Source organism: Magnolia sinica, chromosome 14, assembly GCF_029962835.1.
Source record: "Magnolia sinica isolate HGM2019 chromosome 14, MsV1, whole genome shotgun sequence".
NCBI lineage: Eukaryota > Viridiplantae > Streptophyta > Magnoliopsida > Magnoliales > Magnoliaceae > Magnolia > Magnolia sinica.
This window is the reverse complement of record NC_080586.1, coordinates 23,434,786-23,461,325: the sequence shown is the minus strand read 5'-3', so window position 1 is coordinate 23,461,325 and position 26,540 is coordinate 23,434,786. Positions and strand designations below refer to the sequence as shown.

General features: G+C 39.1%; 1 protein-coding gene across 3 annotated transcripts; it reads left to right on the top strand.

Annotated features, from left to right (window-relative positions):
- On the top strand, positions 1-26,540 carry LOC131224849 (phytyl ester synthase 1, chloroplastic). Of its 3 annotated transcripts, none has more exons than XM_058220275.1 (14): positions 1-573; positions 764-815; positions 2,383-2,438; positions 3,387-3,545; positions 3,664-3,768; positions 6,864-6,970; positions 8,026-8,147; positions 9,497-9,605; positions 11,285-11,412; positions 11,867-12,236; positions 15,287-15,400; positions 25,174-25,259; positions 25,401-25,717; positions 26,402-26,540. In XM_058220275.1, the coding sequence occupies exons 1-13, from the start codon at positions 189-191 to the stop codon at positions 25,699-25,701; spliced, it is 2,094 nt and encodes a 697-aa protein (XP_058076258.1). In that variant the 5' UTR covers positions 1-188; the 3' UTR covers positions 25,702-25,717; positions 26,402-26,540. The 3 variants fall into 3 exon arrangements, with proteins under 3 accessions (XP_058076258.1, XP_058076257.1, XP_058076256.1); XM_058220274.1 differs by lacking the exon at positions 26,402-26,540 and adding an exon at positions 26,132-26,238 and having other exon boundaries at positions 2-573; XM_058220273.1 differs by lacking the exon at positions 26,402-26,540 and having other exon boundaries at positions 3-573; positions 25,401-25,884.

Below are 26,540 nucleotides of genomic sequence, written 5' to 3'. Positions count from 1 at the left end.
GCTTTTCGCAATCTTTCAATATCACCATCATTGCCTCATTATTCAGAAAAGAGGGAGAAAATCAAAATAAAAAACCTATCATTTTGTCCACTTTCTTTAATCTCCTTTTACTAATTAAACCATGATTAATCTCCCCTTATAAAAATCCCATTTCAGAGCCTTTTTCCTCACGCCATTCAAGCTAAGACATGGTATTCACCGTGTCTTTTGCATCTGGAATCCCGCCTTCTATTTCAAAATCCGATTTCAAGTTTCGGAGTCGGTACCGGGTCCGGGTCCGGAGTGAATTACCCGGGAGCTCGGAAGTAGTGTCATTGGATCGGGCGGAGACGGTTTTTATCGATAGGAAAGGAGCTGTAGTGAAAGATTCTGATGCCGGTAGGGCGGTTTCGGAAGTCAGTGCTCCGGAAGGTTTGAAATTGTTGTATGAAGATGGATACAGGACTAGCGTGATTGATTATCTTGATGTATCGAGGGAGATCATTAAGCCAGATGGTGGGCCGCCTCGCTGGTTCTGCCCTGTCGAGTGCGGGTTGCCGATTAAGGGTTCGCCTCTGCTGTTGTTCTTGCCGGGTAATCGTCTGCAAATTTCTTTAGTGAATTTAGTAAGAGAGTTTGGTTGAATTCTGTTTTTTTGATGCTTCATGTATTTATTTGTGATTTTGCTGCATTGAAGTGTTTGTTGAAATTCCGCTGCTCTCAACTTGTATTTCTGGAGTTTTTGGGTTATTGCCTGATGCCAATGTGGTGTTGAGATATGCAGGGATTGATGGTGTTGGGTTGGGACTCATTTTGCATCACAAGTGTCTTGGGAAGTAAGTTACACTTCGATTTTTTTTTTTTTTCCTTGTGTTGATAATCCGGACATGCCCAAATCGAAGACTCTTATCAGGTGGGTCCCACCTTGGAGATCCCTTTTCTTGATAATCAGGCCGTTCATCTGATTATTTAGGGTGTCGGACACATGCCCAAAAGAAATGGATGGTTGAGAGAAAAATGAACAATTGGTACACATCCAATGTGCATGGGTGGCTCATGTGATTGTCAGGTCAGGCTATATATATATATATATATATATATATATATAATAGGAATCCATATAGTGGGATTCTTGTGACTTTGGTTAGTTGGGATTCTAGACAGTTAGAAATTGCTGTCCAAGTTTTATGATGTTTAATGGTTGTGTTTGCTGCAGCATAGTAAATGCTGGTGACTCATCTACTGCAGATGTGGCTTAACATTTATGTCAGTCCAGATGGTCCCATTCATTGGTCATATTGTAGATGTGGTAGAGCCCAAAAGACACACCGGTTCAATGATTGCTGATGATTTCCTTTCTAGGTGTCCATTTGATAGACATTGTTGGATGATTAGGATTGTTCAATCAGTGTGTGATTGCCAAGTTATGATCCATCCATAATGGGGCCAGGGAAGTGATGGTCTGGATTGGCATATGTGAATGCCACATGGTTACGGTGGATGGATTGCCATTTATTAACATGACATGGCAAATCCAAACCAGAGCCAAGCTACTGATGGAGGGGGCAACCAAAGAAATTTAAGTAAAACATCAACCTTGACACCAGCTACATATAGAAGATATAAAACACAGCATGTTGTGTTTTGCCCAATACATGCACAGAATGATAGGCGGGATGAGGGTATGATCATGATGGTGATGTACTTCATCAACTCCATCTGAATCTTCATATGGGTAGTGCTATTATTTTTTCTTTTTCGGAAAGATGGAGTTATCTATTTGGTGCACCATGCACTGGAGCTCCTCATTGTGACCTTCCACAAGAATTGGACATGTGGAATAGTGTTCCATGATCTGGACTCCTCATCGGATGGTCTTTCCTTGAATTACAAATGGCAGAAAAATCATCCGATCAATGGTCAACAAATGGTCAGTAGAAAATATGTCGGCAACAGTCTGCCATCAAACAGGAAAAGTCCCATAAATTGGATGGGTAGGATGTTCCCACTTGTTAAGAGTGGTCCATTCCACATTGGGACTCCACTAATGCTCCAGATCACGGATCATCACCGCGTACCCAGTTCAAGTGCAGAGCACCCAGGAAGTTTTTGGGTTGCCCTAAGGTTACATTTCCTTTGGAAAATTGTCGGCTTCATTATGTATATGCCGTTATCTACTAAATCCTTTTAGCAATTGATGTGGCTATGCCTTTACTGTGCTGAATCTGTTGCTTTTGCTCGTGGCATGTTCAAGACTGGTAATAATTGTAACCATTGCCAACCTATTGATTTTTGTTGAAGCATCAGTCACATGGAATACTTGTATGCTTGAATAAAAGTTTGATCAATTCTAATGGCAAATACCAATCAAGACATTTGATATCGGATTACTCTGGGGTGCAGGGTTTTTGAAGTTAGGTGCATGCACATTCCTGTTTACGACCGCACACCATTTGAAGGTGTTGATTTTCTAACTTCTTGATGTGCCCTTCTTGACCTTGAACCTTTTTTTTTTCTCTTGCCTTTTTTCCTTTCTTTCCATGAACTGATTTATTGATAGACATAGGTGTGTCAAAATTTGCCTTAAATTGGGAAATTGTCATCAAACGTTACTTTTAAATGTGATTGATTGCTGAGTTTATTTGTTGATGTAATGGAAATTGTGAGGTCCTTGATAAGAGAGAAAAATAAACACCTCTGCCACTAACCTTGCATCACTTGTAGGCTGTGAATGGGTTAGCCTAGGGATGTCTTTGGCACAGATTTTGAACTGTTCAGGCTAGGGCTGTTGGCTCAGCTATATTCAAAATTTTAAGTTTTCTAGGCCTGGGCTTGGGCCATAGACAGCTCTAATCTTATCACTCAGCAGAATTTCAAGGAAGCTAATATCAAAATTGCTTTGGTTGATAGATGTATCTCCTTCTGACACATAAAATGGTCAGTATATTTGTATGTGCTAATTTACGTCAGCTAACTACATAGAAACAGTGGCGCACATTGGTAAGGTGTTCAATGTTCATGTTGACACGGGCATGAATGCATCTATGGCGACCCTAAACAGTTGTTTGGTATTATCACTATCATTGTGGTCATCATCATCATTATTATCATCCGATACATGTCTGGATGGAATATTGCTGAATGGGTAAGGCTTTCTTATGCCTTTTGTAGTTATTGCATTAACAGTTGGTATTGATGGGTCAAGTAAGCAAATGCTTTGGTATGTTTTTCTTTTTCTTTAGCAGTTACACTGAAAACGTGTTGGACATGTTAGGCTTGCTTTGCTTGGTCTTTTTACCCATCTTCGATAATTGGCAGTATGTACTAATAAATTCAACTTTGAAAAGCCAGCAGCTTGAGGGTTGATGATGAGTTTTTGCTGATAACTAGTATTTTCTTGTGTGAAGGACTGGTTGAATTCGTTGAAAACACGGTGAGATTTGAGCATGCTGCATCTCCAAATAAGCCAATTTATCTTGTTGGGGATTCCTTTGGGGGATGCCTGGCACTTGCTATTGCAGCTCGTAACCCCAGTATTGATCTAGTGTTAATATTATCAAATCCAGGTTGGTGAGGAAATGCTTGCAATTTGATTGTTTTATAACATTATTTTGGTTGTTTGTTTTAGATCACTATCAATGAATGTTCCAAGATTGTCACTGATGCACTTGCCTTTCCTTTTAGCGACGTCATTTGGAAGATCACAATTGCAGCCTTGGCTCCCTGTCTTGGAGTGGTTGCCTAACGAACTTCATGTTACTGTCCCTTATCTTCTCAGCTTCGTTATGGGTATGTGATCTATGTCTTCAAGTATCTCATGTTACTATCGTAATTCATGGACTATACTGTTAGATGTCTTTCAAAAAAAAAGAAAAAAAGGAAGCTGTTAGATGTAATCATATATTAGTCAGCCTGTTTTGAGCTTTTTGTAGGTAATGCCTCTTCATTGCCTTGATGGACATATGTGTTTATCCTTGGCTGAGTAAAATTGGGGTTGCTTATCCAAAAAAAGATAATAAAACAAGATGTATTATTTTGTCTCTTAGTGTTGGATGTTAGTGAAATAAAAACCATGTTCTGTGAATTGATGATAACCCCTTCACGTTGCTTTTGTGATTTTACCTTGATTTAGTGTCTTATATCGTTTGGTGTTGGTAATCTTTTAATCATCATGAGAGCTTTTTCTTCAAAGTGTGGTGCATGTGACATGCCTAGAGCATATCTACTAAGATCTGAAGCATATGATCGCATAAGTGATGGGGTTTCGGAAAGACATAAATGGAAGCATAATTTTAAAAAAATCCATTGTCTGAATTAGGATTGTCTCCATGTTTAGTTTCCAGATTTCTAAAATAAAAACGAAAAAAAGAGATGGTCTAGAGTGAATACCCAAGATAGATGCAACAAAGAAAGAGATTGCCGATGTTGTTCTTCTTCAAATCGAAGAAGTCTCTCTATGATCTATCCTCAATAAAGAAAGGATGCCCGAGCAAATCCAGATCTCACTTTAGGGCTGAGATCTAAATCCGAGGGTTGAGATCAACCGAAGAGATGGACCACACGTGATGGAAGAAGAATAAGATCACCTTCTCTCTCTCTCTCTCTCTCTCTCTCTCTCACTCTCTCTTCCGACTCTTTGAAAAATGTGTGAAGAGTAGGAAAGGGCTGCACTTCCAGGTTCTCTCTTGCTCGGTGTTGGGATTTTTTGAAACATGAATGCGTAATTTTTTTTTTTAAATCCAACTGTGGATGATTGGGATGTACTTCCCATCTAGGTGAAATCAAATTTCCGTTCTTCTTCTTCTTCAGCTTTAAAACACTTGATAGATGATCCAACCGACAAGATCCATCCACAACTAAATCCTAGGAAGACTAGCAGAACACAGTGATTTAAATATTGGTATCAACGCATGTATCGCACCATTGGGATACGGAAACATATCGGTATTGCATGGGAAATATCATATGAATACGGGAATGTATCGCTGTTTGAGGGAAACATTGGGAAATGATGAAATTTTCAATAAAACTACACGATTTGTTGAAAGAGACATAATTACATTTTTATATTATGCATACATTTTTATGATAATTTCATGCACAATCTAAGCCATTCATATGGTGCATATAATGGCATGTAGTGAAGTATCCAAGCCTTTCATCCAAGTGGCACATAGTACTGTTTATATATGTTAATGATGAGAGATGCCCTGGTTTTCTTATAGCTATATAAGTTATGATGCTCTTAGTTGCATTTGTTCAATTGGACTGTCCAACCGTTCAATCTGAACTGTTCATTAGCTCAAGAACATATTTCATGGGCTACCATGCAAAAATCACACCAATTATGATCCAATCTATCCTTGATTTGGCGTTATTTTTTATAGCCATCCATTTTCCAAGCTGTGGACAGGATGGTAACGATTACCTAATGAAAGCAATTCTTTAAGATTATAGCAGTCCATGATGGTTCCTAATATGTGGATCAAATTTTTTACTAGACCTATTTTTGTGTAAATGATCTTGTCCATTCACATTAAAGGCCATTTTCAAATGGTTAATATCTGCTAGATCATGGTAACCCATGAAATATGAGTTGGAGCTAATGAACAGTTTAGATTGACGTATTGAGCTATGTTTCCCAATGTAACTTGTAGCAATATAACTTATGGTGCTTTGAGATATTTCTCATTAATAATGGTTTGTGGAAGATAGAGCCTGCTGGAAGTTTGGAAGCCTTCTCTCTCAAAAGAAAAAAACTTTGATACTGGCAGAGTGTGATGGATGATATGTAGGCACTTAGAAATTGCATACGTGGCAAGCCCTCTCTCTCAAAAGAAAAAACCTTTGAGACTGGCAGAGTGTGATGGATGATATGTAGGCACTTAGAAATTGCATACGTGGCATACGACTAGTCAAATTAAAAAACTAAATATGGTACTTAGTGCGTGAGTGTGTGTGTGTGTGTCTCTCTCTCTCTCTCTCTCTCTCTCTCTCTCTCTCTCTCTATATATATATATATATATATATATATATATATATATATATATCATGAACAAAAATTAAGCTTATTTGATTATTTAACCATCAATTTGGTGGTAATTTATTGGATGGTTAAAAATGAAAAATATCCAATCTATTTCTACAAACAAGTGTCTACACATGATATATCCATGGAATTGATCATTCAGGCCACGCATGATTGACTTGAATTGAAATCACAAATTTTTCATTTAGCTTGAAACGAAATAACAATGAGACTCTCGTTTGAATCTAAGGATCTCCAATTTATTTTACAATGCATTTAGCATATGGAAGTGGTCATGGGCTGGGCTGGGCTGGGCTGGTCATGGGCACATAAACTGTCATTTGGGCTGGGGGTGGGCAACACTTTGATTTTTTTTGGACATGGGCCAGGTTCAGGCTTGCCTGGAAGATTTTGGGCTGGGATTGGGCAGCATAAAGCCCAGCCCAGCCCAGCCTAGCCTGTTGACAGCCTATGTGTAGCCCATAATCAATAGGTCTGCATTACCATGTATGAATAATGCATAGTTCTCTTAAGATGCTTCATGATGTGCTTAACAGGCTAAACAACAATCCAGTGATTTATGATCGGTCTATTTGTCTAAAATATCTTCTTGTATTTTCTGCTCTTTAGGTGTGTGTGTGTGTGTGTGTGTGTGTGTGGGTGTAACATCATTTCAGCATTTATATAGAGAATGAGTCTTCTTGGTTTTTGGATGTCTGCTTGTATTTTTTCTTTTCCTTCATATGCAAAAAGTTTATGTTGATAGGTTGTTGTAGTTCATGATCAATGCATACTCAAGTTATATCTAATTTTTGTATGCTCTCATCGTAGTATTCTTTTTCTTTCACAAGTTTAGGTGATCCTGTGAAAATGGGAATGGCCAGTGTTGAAAGTGGGCTTTCTCCTTCAGAAACACTTGATCAATTGTCAAAACGCCTCTCTTCTATGTTACCACGTCTTTCAGTAAGAAACTCTTTCAACTATTTGCCATGTTTTAGGTTCTGGACTATGCATGAAGGCCTTCTTCTCTTCTCTTCTTTTCGTTCCAGTTTCTTAACATTGTTGCTTGTGGTGCAAGTAGTAGAGTAGCACTATTGAAGCACCTGCACCAGATGCACATTCGATGCTTGTGGTTGCAGCTATTTGTCTTACTTCTAGCAAATGATGAAGTAAAAGCGGTGCTATCTTTGTGATTGTAGGCATGAGAATACTTTTATTTCTAGTTCTTTCACGCAACATTCAGAATTGAATTATCAGTGTTATGGGCTTTTCCAGATTAGATTCATTGAGCCACTTCTATTGTGAGCTCATTAACACTTCCATGTTGGACTAAGGTCCACCTCTACTCAGTTGGAAGGTTGCTGAAGGACCTTTATTATAAAGAACAAGATGTTGAAAACCTTTATATCCAAAGTTGAAACAAGTCAAGTGCTTTTTAATCTACCTGTTGCAGGTCCTACTCAAGCCATTGAGGTGCCATTTTGAGCCCCCAACATTTGATTCTTAGATTGATTGAATTTTCTCTCCCACATTTGTGAAGTGTTATCTTTCTGGTGATGGTGCTGTCAGTGCACAACTCCTCTAATGACAACTTTGTGAATAGTGTTACTGATATTAACTTTTCTGGCAAAGGCCTCTGCCATGATAATATGTTTCTTGATTACTTACACTGGGATCATTGAGATTCCTTCTTGAATGAGTGTTGATATGTGGGGTTATTGGAGCATTTTCATGTGGTGTTGATATTCATTGCATTACCAGAGCTATCTAAGAATTTTCACTGCATTGTCACTATTGTCAGAGTGAGAATGCACACACAAACACATCCATGCAAGTTTTTGCATTTGAATTTACTTTCAAGCACTATCCTTAGTTTTTGTATTCTTAAGTTGACTACCTAGTGTTGCTGTCAGAGTTAAGATTGAGGTTTCGCTTCTAAATTTTCATTTCAGGATCTTGTATAAGTAGAAATTAAATGTTACCTCTGTATTGAATGAATTAGCACCTTTTTCTTGCAGGGTTTGGCAGAAATTATACCCAAGGAGACTCTTCTGTGGAAACTCAAGCTGCTTAAATCCGCTGCCTTATATACTAACTCACGGCTCCATGCTGTCAAAGCTGAAGTACTAGTGCTAGCGAGGTTTCTATACTTTGAAGTTCTTAGATGTACCCCTTTCTTTTTCTTTCTTGGTTCATATCATGATTATTACTCTTGGTACATGACCCATCCAATGTTTCAGTGAAGTAAAACATTGTCGAGGGTGTAGAGGTATTGGTTGGTTCTACTAGAACTTTATTATATGATTTTAATGAAGTCATTGTGTTAACATGTGCTAGGATTTTTTTAGTCTTTTACTAATGCTATTCTAGTCCATCTTTTCTATGTTTTATGTGGTTCTTTCTCTTATAGTATCATCCATTGAGATTCTGTTTCAAAACTCTCATATTGGATTTCTTCTGATGTGATCCATGGTGTGTTGATCATCTTCACCCCCTCTGAACAAAACCTTAAATGACCAATTTCACTATTTCAAAATATAATTTATTCAATTTGGATAAAAAGATGCCTTTAATTATTTGAGTCAAACTTGTAACATTATACATATTTTTTAATTTCTCAATATTTCCTTGGATATTTTGCACCTACAAGTCTGATCTTCTATAGTGGTAGCAGTAGTGCCTTGTCATAGTTGTTTGATGACTGGCTGCCCGCATGACACTAACCTTCCTTGCTCTTGGGACGGGCTTTTGCTTTGCTACTAGGTAGAGTGATGCAAAACAACTACCCACTTGCTCTAAAAGCTCGAACTAATAAAGCATGGCGAATCAATCCCTTTATCTCATAGCCCAAGCCCCACATCTCATGGGTTAGGTTCTCGGCTAAACCCCCCTCGTGGGCCCCAAATCATATGGGTTCTACCCCACACTAGCTACTTGCCTCACATGGGTGGGGCTCGCCTCACACGAGCCACTTGCCTCACACGGTACGCCCACCTCGAATGTGCCCCTGCATTAATCATCCCCAGTGAGGAGTCTCGAACATGAGACCTCTCGCTCTGATACCACTTTGATGCAGGACAACTAACCACTTGCTCTAAATGCTCGAACTGATAGAGCGTGGCGAATCAATCCCTTTATCTCATAGCCCAAGCCCCACATCCCATGGGTTAGGTCCTCGGCCAAATCCCCCTCGTGGGCCCCAAATCACATGGGTTCTACCTCACCCGAGCCACCCGCCTCACACGGGCCGCCCACCCCAAGTGTGCCTCTGCATCCCACAGGCCACCTCACTCGAGCCTGGTGTGAAAATGCCCCTGCATTACGGAGTTTGTTCAATCATCTTTGTTTATATAAAACATATTCAATAAAAGAGCTTTCATTGATAAAAATGACTCTTTTTTCTATTATTAAAGATGTGATGCTTCATTTACTATCAGATGTACTCCTTTTGTTGGGAATTTAACTGTTTATGATGTATTTGTATTTTAGTGGCAAGGATAACTTGTTGCCTAGTAAAGACGAAGCTGAACGGCTTTGGAATACATTACCAAATTGCAAAGTTCGCTACTTCAAAGACAATGGTCACACTCTGCTTTTGGTAGGTAATGGCAAATGTTTAACATTTTGGTTACATTCTTGCTCCTAGCCATTCAAGGAGCAGTTCTGGTCTTTGTTATTAGCTTAAAGATTTTAGTTGAGCTCTTGATCATGTTAAATGCATCAATGATTTAATAACCAGCATATTCTTCGGGATAATCATATGCATACAGTTCGTTTTTACAAGAAAACTGCATTGAGTTGGACCATGCTCATAGTTGTCTTTCTATTGTTTTGGTCTTTTATATCTTATTTGCTAGGTTGCTTGGTTAGCAAGTAAACGTGGTTTTTTGTTTTGTTAGTAGCCTTTTTTTTTTTTTTGGTTTTCGAAACTCTCTCTAAGGAGTACTTGTAGAGACTTTAAATGCTTTTTCCAATGATTAAGAGAACCCATAATTTTCTCTCTTATTGAGATGATAGAAAGAGTTCATTTCTCAATTTTGAGGGTGAGATTATTCTTCAAAACATTTGTAAATTATCCAACCTGTCAATCCATCAGTTCCACCGTCCATCTCATTCATCCAGCATCACAAAGAATATAAAAGTTAATTATCACTTTATCCAACATAAAGTAGCAAAAAGATTGTCTCTATTGGTCATGTTAGATATGAAGATCAACTTGTAGATGTCTATTTCAAAGGCAGGTAGAGAAATACAGTTACAGAAGGTCATAAACAAGTTGGGTGGGATGGATATCCATGCGACAACATGAGGTGGAGAGTTGTGTTACCGATATGGAAGGGATTTGCCTGTTTTGATGCCTTTTGGTTATGTTATTTATTCTAGTCTCAACGTCATCATCATCATCTTCTAGGCCTTATACCAATTAATTGGGGTCGGCTATATGAATCCTGTTCTGCCATTCTACTATCCCAATTGTTGTAATATCCACATGCTATTTGTTTTTGAAAGATTAATATCCACATGCTATTGTTGATAAAAGTGAATAATTGACTAAATCATATTTATGCAAACATGGAACTTGTATCAGACGTTTGAGCATGCATCAGGTGGGTCTCTATAAATCACCTCATCCAACAACCAAGTTTGGCCACTCATCAGGTGGGCACTCATGCATGTTGAATGTGGACAGTAAACATTTTTTAAAAAACATCCTTTGTTTCCTATGCATGTGTGGCCCGCCTGATGAGTTGACTGGTCTGATTTCTTGTCCAGGTCATCTGTCTGGTGGGGTCATGCATGGCTCAGATGTCATGTCCTACATACAGACCATGTGCAGAGGTGCATCAGTGCATGTGGGCTTAGAAAATTCTAACCGATAGATTAACAACTTTGCACCATCCTTCTTCATGCTCTTTAGAAATTGCCTCCCTTCTCAATTTCTGATATCAGATGCCATCCTTTAAGAGACTTGAATTTTCTAAAGGTGTGCACAACTTTATTGTGCCAGCCATAACTATGTGCAAAGTCCCTTCAGGAATCCTCCATGCTCCACACCCTACAATAGTTCTTCTAAAACTCTTCTTAAAATTTTCTAAGATTCATATGTTCTTGTTATACTTGCTGAAAAAGGTTCCATTTCTCCAAACTTTTATAAAATCACTGTACTGTAGCCTCTATAACGATCTGGTACATTAAATATATGTGGTCCTTGCACTATTTGATCATCAAGCTGATATATGAACTTAAACTGTCTTAAATGTCATCATAATGGTGCAGGAAGATGGTCTCCGCTTGCTGACTGTTCTTAAAGGTACAAATATGTACCGGCGTTCAAGACGATATGACTATGTATCAGATTACCTTCCACCTAGTATCACGGAATTCAGAGAAACATTCGACCACGAGTAAGCTAGTATATTTTGCATTACTAAGATAATGTCTTAATTTTGAGGTATTATATGACGCTCAATTAAAAGAAAAAATGTTTTCTTGTTTGACCCAGCAAGGGTGCAAGTGGGGCCACCTTTCAGTAATAATTTCTGTTGATCTGGTTGGCCCCATCATGGGATGGGCCATGACACAATATCTCCCCTATCTGATGATCATATCCATCCGATGTAAGTGGGCAATTACAATTTACAATCAGTGGTCAACATTTAACTGGTGTGGAATTGGACAGTCCAGTTCATCCAATCGGCGAGATTTTACCATGGCACCTGCCGTATGAATTATTTGGATCCATGAAAGGTGGACACCATTTGCACAGTTTTTTGGGTGGAGCAAATGCTCAGTTGAGCATTGTATATTTCCTCTTTTATTTTCATTTCATGAAAGATGTCATAAACCCCTTGATTGCAGATTTCTCAACCTAGCTACTAGTCCAGTGGTGCTTTCAACTCTGAAAAATGGAGAGATAGTGAGAGGTCTTTCTGGGGTACCTGATGAAGGTCCTGTTCTACTGGTCGGTTATCACATGTTAATGGGAATCGAATTGGGCCCGATTGTGGAGGCATTCTTGAGGGAGAAGAATGTTATGATTCGTGGCATTGCACACCCAATGATTTTTTCGAAGAAGGTTGAAAGTTCATTGCAAGAGGTCTCACGGATGGATGTAATAAGAATATTTGGTGCACTTCCTGTCTCAGCAATCAACTTCTATAGGTTGTTTTCGTCAAAATCATTTGTTCTTCTATATCCTGGAGGTGCACGTGAGGCCCTTCATCGAAAGGTGTGGTATTTATTTTTGTCTCATTTTTAGCATGGGTTTATAGGAACAAGGTAGTTATGTTCTTGCTGAGGAACCAGATGACTAGTCTTGTTATTTCTAAAACTGATGTTTTTGAAAAATCTATGTGGTCAACTGGTCATTAATGTATGCAACCCCAAAGAACCAGATGATTTCATTGCATGATGAAAAGGTAAAGAGATATTGGGCAAAGTACTGGATGCTTTTCCAATAGAGAAATGTATAAGGAATACAATTCACAAAAGCAACAAATGGAAGTGCCATCACCTACTGGTGCAAGGACCACAGGAAGTGGTTTGGTTATTTCGGTCTGCTTAGCAGGATACTTGGGGTTGCTACGGACCCCCGTGTTTTCTTTTTTTTTTTTTGTTTATTTATTATTATTATAATTATTTTTTTTGTGAAGGTTAGTTTTATTTTGGAAGGTTAAAACTTTTTGGTTAGTTTGTTTTTTGGAAGGTTTCCATTACCTCGGTCAATTCTTGATGCATTTCTTCATCGAAGTGTCATGCACATTCTGGTTGCAAGGAATAGATTTAATCCTTTTCCATTTCTTTTATTCTTTTTCTTTTTCTTTTATTCTTTTTCTTTTTCTTTTTCTTTTTTTTCTTTTTTTTTTTTTTTTTTTTTTTGAGAAGAAAACAATAAATGTTGAGGGCCTTTTGCAGTGTATTATATGATGTTTTGTTACCATCTAGTGAGCCTTGCCAATTGCAGAGTAGGATCTTGAATCCTACCATCAGGACTTTCAGGATCTCGAATGTTGATCAGATAGGTTCCATGTGTGATGGCAAGAGAATTAGGTTGGACTGGTGATCAACTGATCTAAACATGTTCATCGAATGAGGACTGTTGGTTAATTCAGCTCTTCATTTTTTTCTTAGACATGTATGGCCCCTGATGATTGCATGGGCCTAATTGTTTGGTAATGGTACAAACACGGTGGGGCCCACCTGATGAATGGTCTGGTTCTCGAGCACATGGATGTAGTGATTGTGAGAAACTGTCACATTTCTCCTTCCTGTACAGGCCATATTATGGTAAGTAAATGTGAAGATCTTATACTTGGTTTTTTATCTGTAGAAAACTGTAGTTGGGATAAGGATTAGACGACGACGACGATGATGATTGATGATGATTATCTGTGTTGTTTAAGATGCTTTTGTTGTTCCGAAGTGTTTATTATTATTATTATTATTTTTTATTTTTTATACTTTTCCATTCCAGTTCCCTTTTTTTCCCCTTAACTATTTTAACAAACCAGTTTTGGTTGAACATCAAATATGAAAAAACCTAGCTATTTTAGGATCAAAGTGAAATGGGAAATATTCAAGGAAGGTTTCCTTATTCTTCCAACTTCAATCTCTACATGGTTTTTACCATCAGAATCCCGTTTCCAGGGACTGCTTCTTATATAATCTAGGTCATCGTTTATCATTTTATGGTGGCTGTTTGTTCCTGCTTTAGCAACGTCTTGCTTATCTTTGGGTGGGATCAATAAAGGACTTACTTGAAGTTGGTTTTCCAACAATGGAGAGATTATGATGTATGGCAAGTACAAACTGTCTCTAATGCCTATGCTTGTTTACCATTTTTCTGGTTTTACTGTTGTCTAATCATCCTACTGACATATTCGTTGATTTCTTGACATTTACTCGAGCATGTAGTTGCATGTAGTGAGGTCTGGGTATTCAACTCTCATATCCATGTGAAAATTTGTCCGTCTTTCATTGACTCAAAGAGGTTGCTTTTTATTTTTTATTTTTTTGTTGTTAATCTTCTTACATGCTGATGTTCTCAAGTTTCACTCATTCATTAGCAATTCAAGGATATGTTCTGTAGCAGTCTCACAAGGATTGAATTCAGGATAGAAATTTTAGGAACCAAATAAGTTATGCGTTAACTTGCATTCACTGATGTTGAAAACTCTAATAAACTCTAGACTCGAAAAACTTGGCATCCTCTAGGGGAAATGTGTGATAATCTATGATGCTTAAATACAGGTTTGCAGATCAGGTCTTTGCATAAGGGGTAATTTCTGAAGGGGTTGAAATGTGCAATATCAGAATGATCAACATGGCTGAATGAACCAAAGAAGTCCAGAGGGTTGAAGAAGAGAGTTTTCGTTGTCCGAGGATATTGAAATTGAATTACCTGCAAGAACAATTGTTTCCAGAGTTAATGGCGGCTTGGGACAATCAACTTGTTGGAAAATTGGTCATCCACTGTGTTTTGTGTAGGGAGCACTTCCATAAAGATCATTCAACCAGGTCTCACATATAGACACGGATTGGGGGAAGGTGGATACGACTTTGCCTCTCCATTGTGGCTCACATACAAATCTACATATCCTATCAACTGCACTGGTAAAATGAGAAATTGTCAGGTTTCCAGAAAATAATGAGTGAATACATGGGATATTGTTTAACCATATTCTACTCAAGGGAATGTATATGACACAAGGGGAGAAGTGTTAGGAAATTAGGAATCAACTTGAAGAGACTGAGCATTGCAAAAATGAGGATGTTGAGATGGATGTGTTGGAAATCAAGATTGAGTTCATTTGAAGAAGCCTAGGAGTAGCCTTAGTAGGAATAAAATGATTGAGAGCAACGTAAGATGGTTTAATGATGTCCTTTGAAAATTGGAGACAATAATGTTAAAGAGATTAAGGTTGAAGGGCCTGAAAGGAGAATGAGTGGAAGAACTTAAAAAGACTTGGATTAAGGTGGGGAAGAAGTCTTAAAGGACTAGGAGCAAGGTGGGGAAGAACCTTTTGCTTCTTCATCGGTAGTTTCCTCCAGTTTGGCTTTTTCTTTTTATCCTCTCGGTCCTCTTAAGAAAATATAAGCAATGCACCTAGAATCGACAATCAACAAGAAAGTAGTTTCCTTCAGTTTTCCTCCTTTTATACTGTTGATTCTCTTAAGAAAATATAAGCAGTGCACCTAAAATTCAATAATCAACAAGAAAGTGGTTCATTAGGAACTCGTGGCTGTGGTCTCTAATCATGGTGTTCTAATGCTTTTCAGGGCGAAGAGTATAAGCTGTTTTGGCCAGATCAGCCTGAATTTGTAAGAATGGCAGCTCGATTTGGGGCCACAATCGTACCGTTTGGAGCTGTTGGAGAAGATGATGTAGCAGAAGTAAGCTTTCTGGCTTGTGCATTCTTGTGGTATCTTTAAAGTCTAAACTTTTGCAGGATAGCTTTTCTGCTATAGGAATAACAAGTTATAGGACTTTGTGTTGCTTCTACTTAATCCTTCTATCATGCTTGCTTTTTTTTTTTTTTTTTTTGCCAAATGAAAATTTTGTGCTTTTCAACTTGATCTTTTGACATGGTCCTTCGTGTCATTTTAGATCACCTTAATTCATGTCTTTTTATATCATGGTCATGCACAGTCTATGGGTTGTTTGTTTTTTGTTATAACTTTCTTTTATGACATGATCATGCTCTGGTCTTATATAAGCTGTCCAGATGGTTGGTACGGAGTTTTCCCCTATTGGAACCGATGAATGTATTGCACCTTTGGGCTACAGAAACATATCATGGAACATTGGGAAATATTGCATGTATCGGGGAATGTATTGTAGACTTGTAGTGTAAGAAGAAAATGATGGAACTTTTCAATGAAACTTCGGGGAATGTTAGAAGACACATGATTACACACTTAGAACTCATAACATCACAAAAAACAAGAATCGATAATAACTTTCCTTCATATAGGGCCCTAAACTGTGTTGTTTGACAGAAGTAATGCAACTATATCAAAGAAGAGTTTATATATTTCCCAAAACATGCTATACAAGTAGTAAAACACAAACAATACAATTTATTGGCTACAACACATCTGTGTGATAGTGCATTTTGTAAAAAAATAATTTCAAAATAATTTCTATTATATATATATATATATGAGTCACTCTCAAGTCCAACCAGTTGGACCATAGTTTGCAGTCCACTCAGTGGATTGCTTCCAACCTGTTTAGTGCTTGTGACATCCAATCCTCCTAGTAGGTTGGCCCCACCATGAGGATCACCTAGTGCAAAAATCAGCCCTATCCAATCATTAGGTGAGCCACAATATAGAAAACAGTATATAGCCATTGATTAATAGCAAAATACAAGTGTGGTACATTGGGTCAGTGGATACAGCTGATTTTTGCATGAAGTGTTCCTCATGGTGGGGTCAACCTATTAGGAGGATTGGATGTCACAAGTACTTGATAGGTTGGAAGCAATCCACTGGGTGGACTGCAAACCGTGGTCCAACCGGTTGGACTTGGGAGTGCATCTCTCTCTCTCTCTCTCTCTCTCTCTCTCTCTCTCTCTATATATATATATATATATATATATATATATATATATATTCAAGACATTATTTAAATGGCTGAGAACCAAAGATTTTCATGTTTTCCCTAAATTCTTCCATTTTCCCCAAATTCAAAAACCAAATTTTAAAATCCATAATTTTTCATGCAAAACATGCATAATTATGGATTAATTACTTATTTCTATTGATTCTAAACAAAAGAATTAGGAAGAAACAACTGGAATCCATAATAGATTCGCCCAAATAAAATTGTGAGAAATTTGGCTTTTTGGTCTTCTTCTTCTTCTTCTTCTCTCTCTCTCTCTCTGTTTTTTTTTTTTTTTTTTTGAATTTTACAAGGGAAGACGTGTTTCCCTTGTATTGTCGATATATTTCACATGTATGAATGATACAAGGAAGCCTTTATTAGGTAACTAGACTATTTTGTGATATATTGTTGATACCATTGATATATCACATAATGTCGACGATATATCAATCAGTATGAGGGAGTTTTCTAAATCCCCTAGAGTTTTGTATTAGACCCTTATGATACTGATAGTATTGGCAGATACTACCATTATTATAACCGTTTCATCTCCTGAAGTTGCGAAATAAATTGTATCGCTTTTGTTGCACCAGTTGCCACATATCCAATGGTAGAGAAACAACCACTCACCGATATCGATATTTCCGAAAATTCAGCCTGATCTTCCACCACTTGTTATCTCCATGACATGCGGATTTCTTGTTAGTGCTGGATGTTGATCTTGTATCATGCTGGACTGCTCTCTTACCAACTTTGTTGATGCACAAACCAATTGCTTCCCTTGGTCGCATACAAATTGGCATTGGTTTGGTTGCAATCTTCTCTCAGAGGTTTGGTGACATGATTCAGAGTCTGACCACAAGGGTTGCACGTAATCAAACATAAGGAACTTCGCTATCAAAACTGCATCTTTTGACCAGGTCGAGATCTTGGGCATTCCATTGTGCTTTAATGTTCAGAAGGTTTGTTCCCACCATGCCAATGTTCTGCTCTTGAATTGGGTCATCAATAGCTTGATAAGCTGATCTTCCAGAATTTCTTAGAGTTTCAAGGTTTGCTCAAGCGCCAAGCCATTCTTTGAATCCCTACGAGTTGAATCTCCCAAGGAACTCTCGAATGTTGTCTTTGTTGACCTTTCTACTAAGAATGGGCTGTGCATCAACTTGTGAACTCCACCAATTCTCTTGCTCATAGGCATCATGCAATGATGCTTGATGCTTAAGCAATTTATTGGATTGTAGGATTATTAATGAAGTGGATGTGATGGAGGAAGATGGATTTGGTGTGATAGGTGATGATAGGTGGGGCTCTTGGGGGTATGGTCATGAGATGGGAGGTTTTGATGGTTGAAAATCTTGGTGGCATGAGTTTGAGATGGTTGTAAATCTGGATTGCATGGGTTTGAAAAGGGGAGTGATGGTGGTGGAAAATTTTGGTGTTATGGGGATAATTTTGGGTAGAGAATGGGTCATGGTTGTTAGGTAATGTACAATGATAATGGTGGTTGTTGGATCCTCCTGAAGATTCCGGTTCATCAACAATGTGAGTCAACTAAGGGTGCAACTCGGTGGGTTGGGTGGTTGAGGGTCAACTGAGCCCAACCCAACTCAAGAGAACCCAACCTGCAAGCTGACCTGACCTGTATTTGATGCAGGACATGAAATTCAAGTATGATGTACAAGATTCTTAGGCTTTAGATCACACTAGTTCAGAAATAATTACACAAAATTCCACATCCCACACAAAAGTTCAAACACTCAATCAAGGGGAATCTTATGCAAATCTAGGCCTACACATGCTAGGGCCAGATCAATCAAAATTATAAACCAAATAAGAATCAAAGGAGGGTAAATTCATCCACACATGCACAAAAATAATTCCCCCAATCCAAGAGATTCAGAAATTTCAATTTGGGGAACCCTAAGGTTAAAGAAATGGCACAAAATTGGGGATTCGAGTAATTTAGGGTTAACTTTAGGGATTTTGGGTTAAAGAGGAGTGAAAGAGAGGAGAGAGACGAACCAAAGAAGTACCACATATATGGACAACAGCAATGGCCCAGACGCACGTGCGTGTGATTCTTGCCGCACGTGTGTGGGGCGCACTATTCAGAAAAAAGGCCACCTTGGCCCTGGTCGGCTAGTGATGGACTCCAAAACCCCCAAATCTCAGCTCGATCCGATGCACGGTTTGTGCATGGTGCTCCACTGAAGTTTTGCTCTCCTGCAGGGCCAGATTTTGGAAATCTGCTGTAGAGAGAAAAACTTCTGCAATAGAGAATGGATTTGAAACGTAAATGATTGTAGGAGGAGAAATATGGATGGAAGAAGGTGGAGGCGAATCGGGATAGGTGTGGCTTCGCATCACGGTAGTTAGCCCTTTAAAGAAGGGAGGACTTTGTAGCCAATTAGGTTTTTATAACTCGGAAAGGAGTAGGAAAACACATAAATTTTATTAATCTTCATTGAGAAAAAAGACTACAAGGGGTGCCTATTTATAATAAAACCCTATACCCAAAAACTCGCGCCATGTGCGCAACCTATTACTTGGAGACAAAGAATAAAAAATAATAACTAACCAAAGCAATCTAAACTGTTTATGTTCTTCCTAATAACAATAATAAGAAAAACTCAAAGTACTAGGTCACCTAGGGTAGTGGGCTACGATCATGAGATCCAATAATGGGATCCACATGATGATCGGGTCCACCCCAAGGAACGAAAACACAGTCCTCTAACTAGGAGGCCCTCCATGGATGTCGTCATCGATCCAGATAGAAGGTGGGGCCCTCTTGCGTACGTGCATAAAAGTGGCATGCGTGTGTGCGAGATGTCCCCATCAACTCTCCCCGGCTGCGAAGATTTCACCACTGGCAAAACAAAATTCCTAAACCGACCCAAGATGTCAGGATCAAGTCTTTGAAGCTCCTCTTCAGTGAGCTACGTATTGTCTGAAGCTGGGCGTGACTTCCACTTGACCAGGAACTTTTGAAATCCGCCGTTTGACGTCGATATTATTTGATGGTCTAGAATATCCTCTATCTCTTCTCTGGGTGTGAGAAGCGTAGGTATGAGAGGTAGATGATCGGAAGATAGGTCGGGAGGGGGCTATGGATCAAGGGAAAGGTCTGGGGAATCAGGATGGTTAGGTGATAGGTTGGACAATATATCAGTGGTCCCCTGAAATGCAACTAGATCTTCCACATTGAATATGGAACTAATTCCCATGGAAGGTGGAAGAACTATCACATACGCATTGAGACCGTTTCGTTTTATAATTTTGAATGGTCCAGTGCTACGCATGTGTAATTTATGAACGGCTCCATGAGGGTACCGCTCTGGCCTGATGCGGACCATCATAGAGTCCCTTACATTGAATTCCTTGAAACGTTTATATTGGTCTGTAGAAAGTGTGTAATGTTCATTACTAGTCATGACCTTCTGCCTGATTTCTTGATGCCATGAATGAATGTGATGCGCAAAAGACTTTGCAGACTCTGAAAGCCTATGGGACAGTGACATAGGGACAAGATCAATAGGTTTCCTAGGTTTATAATCAGTAACGACTTCACAAGGATTTAGACCTGTGGACCTATCGATAGAACTATTAAACGTAAACTCGGCTATAGGTAGTATGGTGTCCCACGTCCTGGTGTTTTATATATCCCTCATAGGGGAAAACTCATTCGGTAGATCATCAGGAAATATATCACGAAACTCATCCAATACCGGAATAGCCTCAGTGGGTAAATCTACACTAGCCTCTAGCGCACTCTCTCTAACCACGAGGCCGTACATGTCGTACCACTAAAAAAGGTGGTCCATGTCTGCCAACCAATCTTGAAAAGCTTTAGGGTCAAAGTGGCCATTAAACGTGGGGGACATCTACTCTAACTCTTTTGAGAAGTTACGCGTTGCTGTCATAGTGGTCTTGATGTACCTCACGGGGTGGGTGCACGGGTGCGCGCCCATAACTGATTCCTTGGCCACCTCCATTCCTTGGTCTATCCTCCTGACCACCTACCTGAGATTGAGCATCTTCTCCAATGGTGGGGTTTGCCCTGACAGAGGTCTCTAGTTGGGTAATGCGCACATCAAGCTAATCAAAGCGTTGGTCCATACGTTGTTCCAAGCGCCTACCTAAAGACTCAAACTGCTGGGTCAGCTTGTTCATTGACTCTTGCAATTGCTGCATGTTTAGTGTAGGGTGTAAGCTAAAACCACAACCCATACGTGTGGGCATACAACTACTAACTCAATCTCAGGACCTTCTACTACGACTATGTACGCCTAGATAGGACTAAATGCTCCTATAGGACTCTATATGCGGATTTTCTGATAGCAGAAAATTCAGCAGCCTATATCAGAAATTATGGACCTCTAAACAACTCTATATGATGTTACTTAATGCATAATGGACACAAATAAATTAAACCCTAAACATGCAATGCATTTCCTTATAAAAACCTTGTGCTCTGATACCAAATTTGATGCAGGACATGAAATTCAAGTATGATGTGCAAGATTCTCAGGCTTTAGGTCACACTAGTTCAGAAATAATTACACAAAATTCCACATCCCATACAAAAGTTTAAACACTCAATCAAGGGGAATCTTATGCTAATCCAGGCCTACACATGCTAGGGCCGGATCAATCAAAAATATAGACTAAATAAGAATCAAAGGAGGGTAAATTCATCCACACATGCACAAAAATAATTCCACCAATCCAAGGGATTCAGAAATTTCAATTCGGGGAACCCTAGGGTTGAAGAAAGGGCACAAAATTGGGGATTCGAGTAATTTAGGGTTAGGTATAAGGATTTTGGTTGAAAGAGGAGTGAAAGAGAGGGGAGAGATGAACTAAAAAAGTACCGCACATGTGGATAGTAGTAATGGCCCAGATGCACGTGCGTGTGATTCTAGGCACACGTGTGTGGGGCTCACTATTCAGAAAAAGGCCACCTTGGCCTTGATCGGCCAGTGATGGACTCCAAAACTCCAAAATCTCAGCTCGATCCGATGCATGGTTTGTGCGTGGTGCTCCGCCGAAGTTTCAGCCCTCTTGTAGGGCTAGATTTTAGAAATCTGCTGTAGAGAGAAAAATGACTACAATAGAGTATGAATTTGAAGTGTAGATGATTGTAGGAGAAGAGAAATATGGATGGAAGAAGGTGGGAGTGAATCGGGATAAGTGTGGCTTCGCACCATGGTAGTTAGCCCTTCGAAGAAGGGAGGGCTTCGCAGCCAATTAGGTTTTCATAACTCAGAAAAGAGTAGGAAAATGTAGAAATTTTATTAATCTTCATTGAGAAAAAAGACTACAAGGGGTGCCTATTTATAATAAAACCCTATACCCCAAAGCTCACGTCATGTGCACAACCTATTACTTGGAGACGAAGTAATAAAAAATAATAACTAATCAAAGCAATCTAAACCGTCCATGATATTCCTAAAAATAAGCAAAACCCAAAGTACTAGGTCACCTAGAGTAGTGGGCCACGATCATGAGATTCAATGATGGGATCCACATGATGATTGAGTCCACCTTAAGGAACTAAAACACAGTCCTCTAACTAGGAGGCCCTTTATAGATGTCGTTATCGATTCAGATAGAAGGTGGGGCCCTCCTCCTTGCGTACGTGTGTAAGGGGGGCGTGCGTGTGCGCGAGATGTCCCCATCAGTATTCCAACCCGAGGTTCCCAACCCAAACCCAACCCAAAGTCCTCAATACTGGACCCATGCTAACCAGAACCGACCCAACTTGATCTAACTCGACCCAAACTTGCTCAACCCAAGTTTGGGTTGGCATTTTCCAACCTGAACCTAACCTGAGGACCTTGGCCACCCAACCCAACCTGACCAAAACTTGGGTTGGGTCAATCAGGTTTGGGTTGACTTGACCCCAAGTTGTAGTCCTAGAGCCAACATATGATTTTGCATAGTATAATAGGATAGATCTTCTACCAGCCTTCGTAGCTTGTTAATGTCCTCATCTTGTGGATCAATCATCAGCTTCCTGTACCACATGATGCGTCTGCGGTCTCTTCTACAGGTGTGATCACAGTTGCCTCGAATCACCGCAGCTCAGCTCTAAGAAGCACTGATTTTAGAAGGCGCTGCTGCCAGCACCTCCCTTGCATGCAACTCTCCTCTCCCTCCAACCACACATTTGTTGATGTTTGGTGCTTCTCCTCAAAGACTCCAGTAGGAATTGAGCAACTACAATTGGGTTTTTGTTGGAATCTTTTCTCTAATACCAACTAATAGTGCCTCTGGATTGTCAAATCAAGGAAAAAACCCAAGCGAACAATCTTAGAGAAAGAGGGGGAAGAAAGAGAAGGCGAATCATGGACAAGGCAACACCCACCCAACCAAGGAAGGACAGATCTCATATCTCTCTCTCATCCTCTCTAACTTCATTCAAATTCAATCGAAGATGGTTACAGTCAGTGTTTTAAATATTGACGATATCAGCCGATATATCTCACGATATATCTTGTATCCTACCTGTGTGATACGAAATGCACAAGTAGTGGGATATATCCCGCATGTTCGATCCGGTGATTATTTTTTTATTTTCGATCTTTTTTCTATAAATCATGTTAAATCAGTGTCAAATTGGTGGATTGGGAGCTTTGATTTCGAGATTTGGAGGAGGACTGAGTTGTGGAAATTTGAAAAAAATAAAAAAATTTCCAATTTCTCGCAAATCAGTTGCAATCTTTGTGTCCAAACATAAAATCAAACATGTATGTAACCTCATCTAGTAATTCTTCTTTTGCTTTTAAATGTATTACTTGTGTTTCCACTCGTCTTCTTACATTTATAAATTATATGAATAGACTTTGAATATACTTGGATCAATTCAGTTAGACATCATGTAGATTACGACCCCATACAAAGAAAACCTATTATGTGCACTTGTTTTTTGTAATGTTTTACTTTGTAAGTATGTATTGATATCTTTTTTAACAATCACTGAAATTTCATTGAAAAATTTGACCAATTTCCAATGTTTCCGCTATGTTTCCAACAACAACGATATATTACGTGATACAACCAATATATCCCATGCGATAACTGATACATATCTGTATCCCAAGGGTGTGATACATAACACGATACCGATATTTCAAACGCTGGTTAGAGTGCAGAAAAATAGATCTACCACCAAGAAAATTACAAAAATCATGATTAACACTAACTAATTACGACATTGGGTGCCAAGACCCTAAACTATCTCTGACATCCTAACTAACAAACTGATTACACCAAGAGAAATACCGAAATACCCCTGGAGTCCTGTCCACTCACAACCAAAATCAAAATAGTTGAAACAGTGCAGGGTCTGATAACACCAAGAAAATTACAGAAATGCCCCTGGAGTCCTGTCCACTTCCAACCGAAATCATAAAGAGACCACTGGCAACTAAAGCAGTTATCACTGGTTGGCTGATAAGTATTTCTGCCAGCCAGCTTCCCATTCGCTTCATTCCTCCCAAGGTGCACATCAAGTGGGGCCCCTAGTGGATCGACCTTGACCCTCAACGTACTGGGGGGCCATTTGAATTGCATGACCAGGCCAGACTGTTAGTAGTAGGACCTTGTAGAAACCATTCATGATTTTATGTTCGAATCAAGTTATCCTCGTGCATTTGGTTGCACAAAATATCACAAACTTCCATGATTAATCAGTCTAATTTGGTGATAAATTTCATGAAATTTGGTGCAACCAACCACACTGTAAAGGAAATTATTTTGATTGGGGAATAAAGTGGCTGAAACCATTGTCCATAACAAAAAACAGCTAATATACAGATGTCATATATCTTAACAACCTATGTAATGTGGATCTGAAGACTGTAGTTGGTTTCCTTGCTATACCTTGTCTTTTACAAGACCAACTCCATAATTGGGTAGTAATCAAAATCCCAGCTGAATTCCCATCATTAGCAGCAGCAAATCCTAAGTTCAAAAAGCCTGAAAGGAAATCCTTGATATACCTGACAGTATTTCTCATTGTCATCAATGTCCTTGACCATAGTTCTTGTAGTCGTTGTCGTCACAGTAGTAGTAGACCCAATCGTTGTTGTTGGAGACACTTGTCATCCTAGCTATTTTGGGTCAGCAACCCCAGTTCTAATCCTCCAAGAAATAGCAATCCTTTTAACATGCATGTCAATTGGCGGACTCGATTCAGATTCAGCTCATAACTTAAAAAAAGCCTTCTACAAATATTTTTGTACCGTTCGTGCAGTGGTGCTATTCTCATATCTGTACACCGAATACATGAAAATTCTACATACACCATTTGATTTCAGTTGCAATTCGTTCATGGAGATCATTAAAAGTTGATTCCTTCATTTTTCCCCTTTACAGGCCATTCATTACCCAACTTTGTGTCTCTCATTTTGCTAGCATGAATTTATCAGCTGTTTTGTGAATTTCGCTGATAGCTTCAGGTGTTCACAGATTTTCTCGAGTCAATATATAATCCATGCTTGAGGCATTTGGAATTGTCTTTTTATTGTTATTTTGTGGAATATGGTGGCAGTTGGTTTTTGATTACAATGATCAAATGAGCATTCCCTTCATGAGAGATTGGATAGCTGATATAAATAAAGGTGTTACAAGATTGAGGTAATCACTCTATATTTGACCATTGATGCTCACTATTTTCATTTCATTGATTTATTTTTTCATCTCTTCGAAAAATGGAGAAGTAAAGAAACTACACACAAATTAAACTTACTGCTAACATACAGAATATTCTGATCGTAGGACTGATATGACTGGGGAGGTTGCAAATCAGGACCTTTTCCTTCCTGGTCTTTTGCCAAAGATACCTGGTCGATTTTATTATTTATTTGGGAAACCTATTGAAACAAGGGGTAGGGTGGAGGCATTGAAAGATAGAGAAAAGGCAAATGAAGTATATATGCAGATAAAGTCCGAGGTTGAAGGCATAATTTCCTACCTGAAAAGGAAGAGAGAGGAAGACCCCTACCGGGGTATCTTACAAAGGACTATTTACCAAGCTACATGGGGTTCAACGGATCAAGTTCCGACTTTTGATCCATGACAAGTTAGCTTCAAAGGTGCAAATTCTTTGTTCTTTCTTGTAAAGAGCACTACCATTGTTGTTGTGGAGATCCTAGGGTCTGTTTGATTGAAATACAATAATAAGTCCTACATGGCTTTTTGAAAAAAATAAAAATGCAATGGCATTGGGGTGTCATTGGTTGATGATCACCCCATTCTAGAATAGCTTGAACAAGGTGCATGCAGCAATATTGCATGGGGAGAAACAATACTATGGTGTGTGCTTCATGGAAACCCCACACCACCACAAATGGCAAACATGTGTGGTGATTGGGGCTGTTCATCCGGTGGGCAGTACGTGGATGGGCTATGGGCCAAAAGTCATATATGAGTTGACCATTGGATTTTGTAAGTTTTCTCATTGAATGTGGACCATCGCTCAATGTTTGCATTAACCGTCTCTTCTACAGGTTAGAAAAGATGGCTGCCACAATATGATCATTTTGCTTCTGGGATGCAGCCCATCCACCAAACCAAGGGTCCTAATCACTATACACCTTCTTCACAATAATGAAGATGTTCTAATGTGTTCTTCGTGGAACTGCATGAACCCTGCACATTGTATGAGCATACTTCTTGTGATGCACTTGGCAACAGTCTCAAAAAGTTCACATCATGTTAGAGTTCCCAGTTGTTTTTTTTTTTTTTTTGAAGAGTGATAAAATTGATTAAGAAACCAGTATGCAGCAGCAGGACAGTAAAGAATACAAAGAAAGGGAATAGCCCCCTAACTTCCAAAAACAGGCCTAGTTTTTGTTTGTTGCTGGTCAAGAAAGGCTTTTCTACACGCCGAAAAGTTGAATTTCAATCGCAGACAGG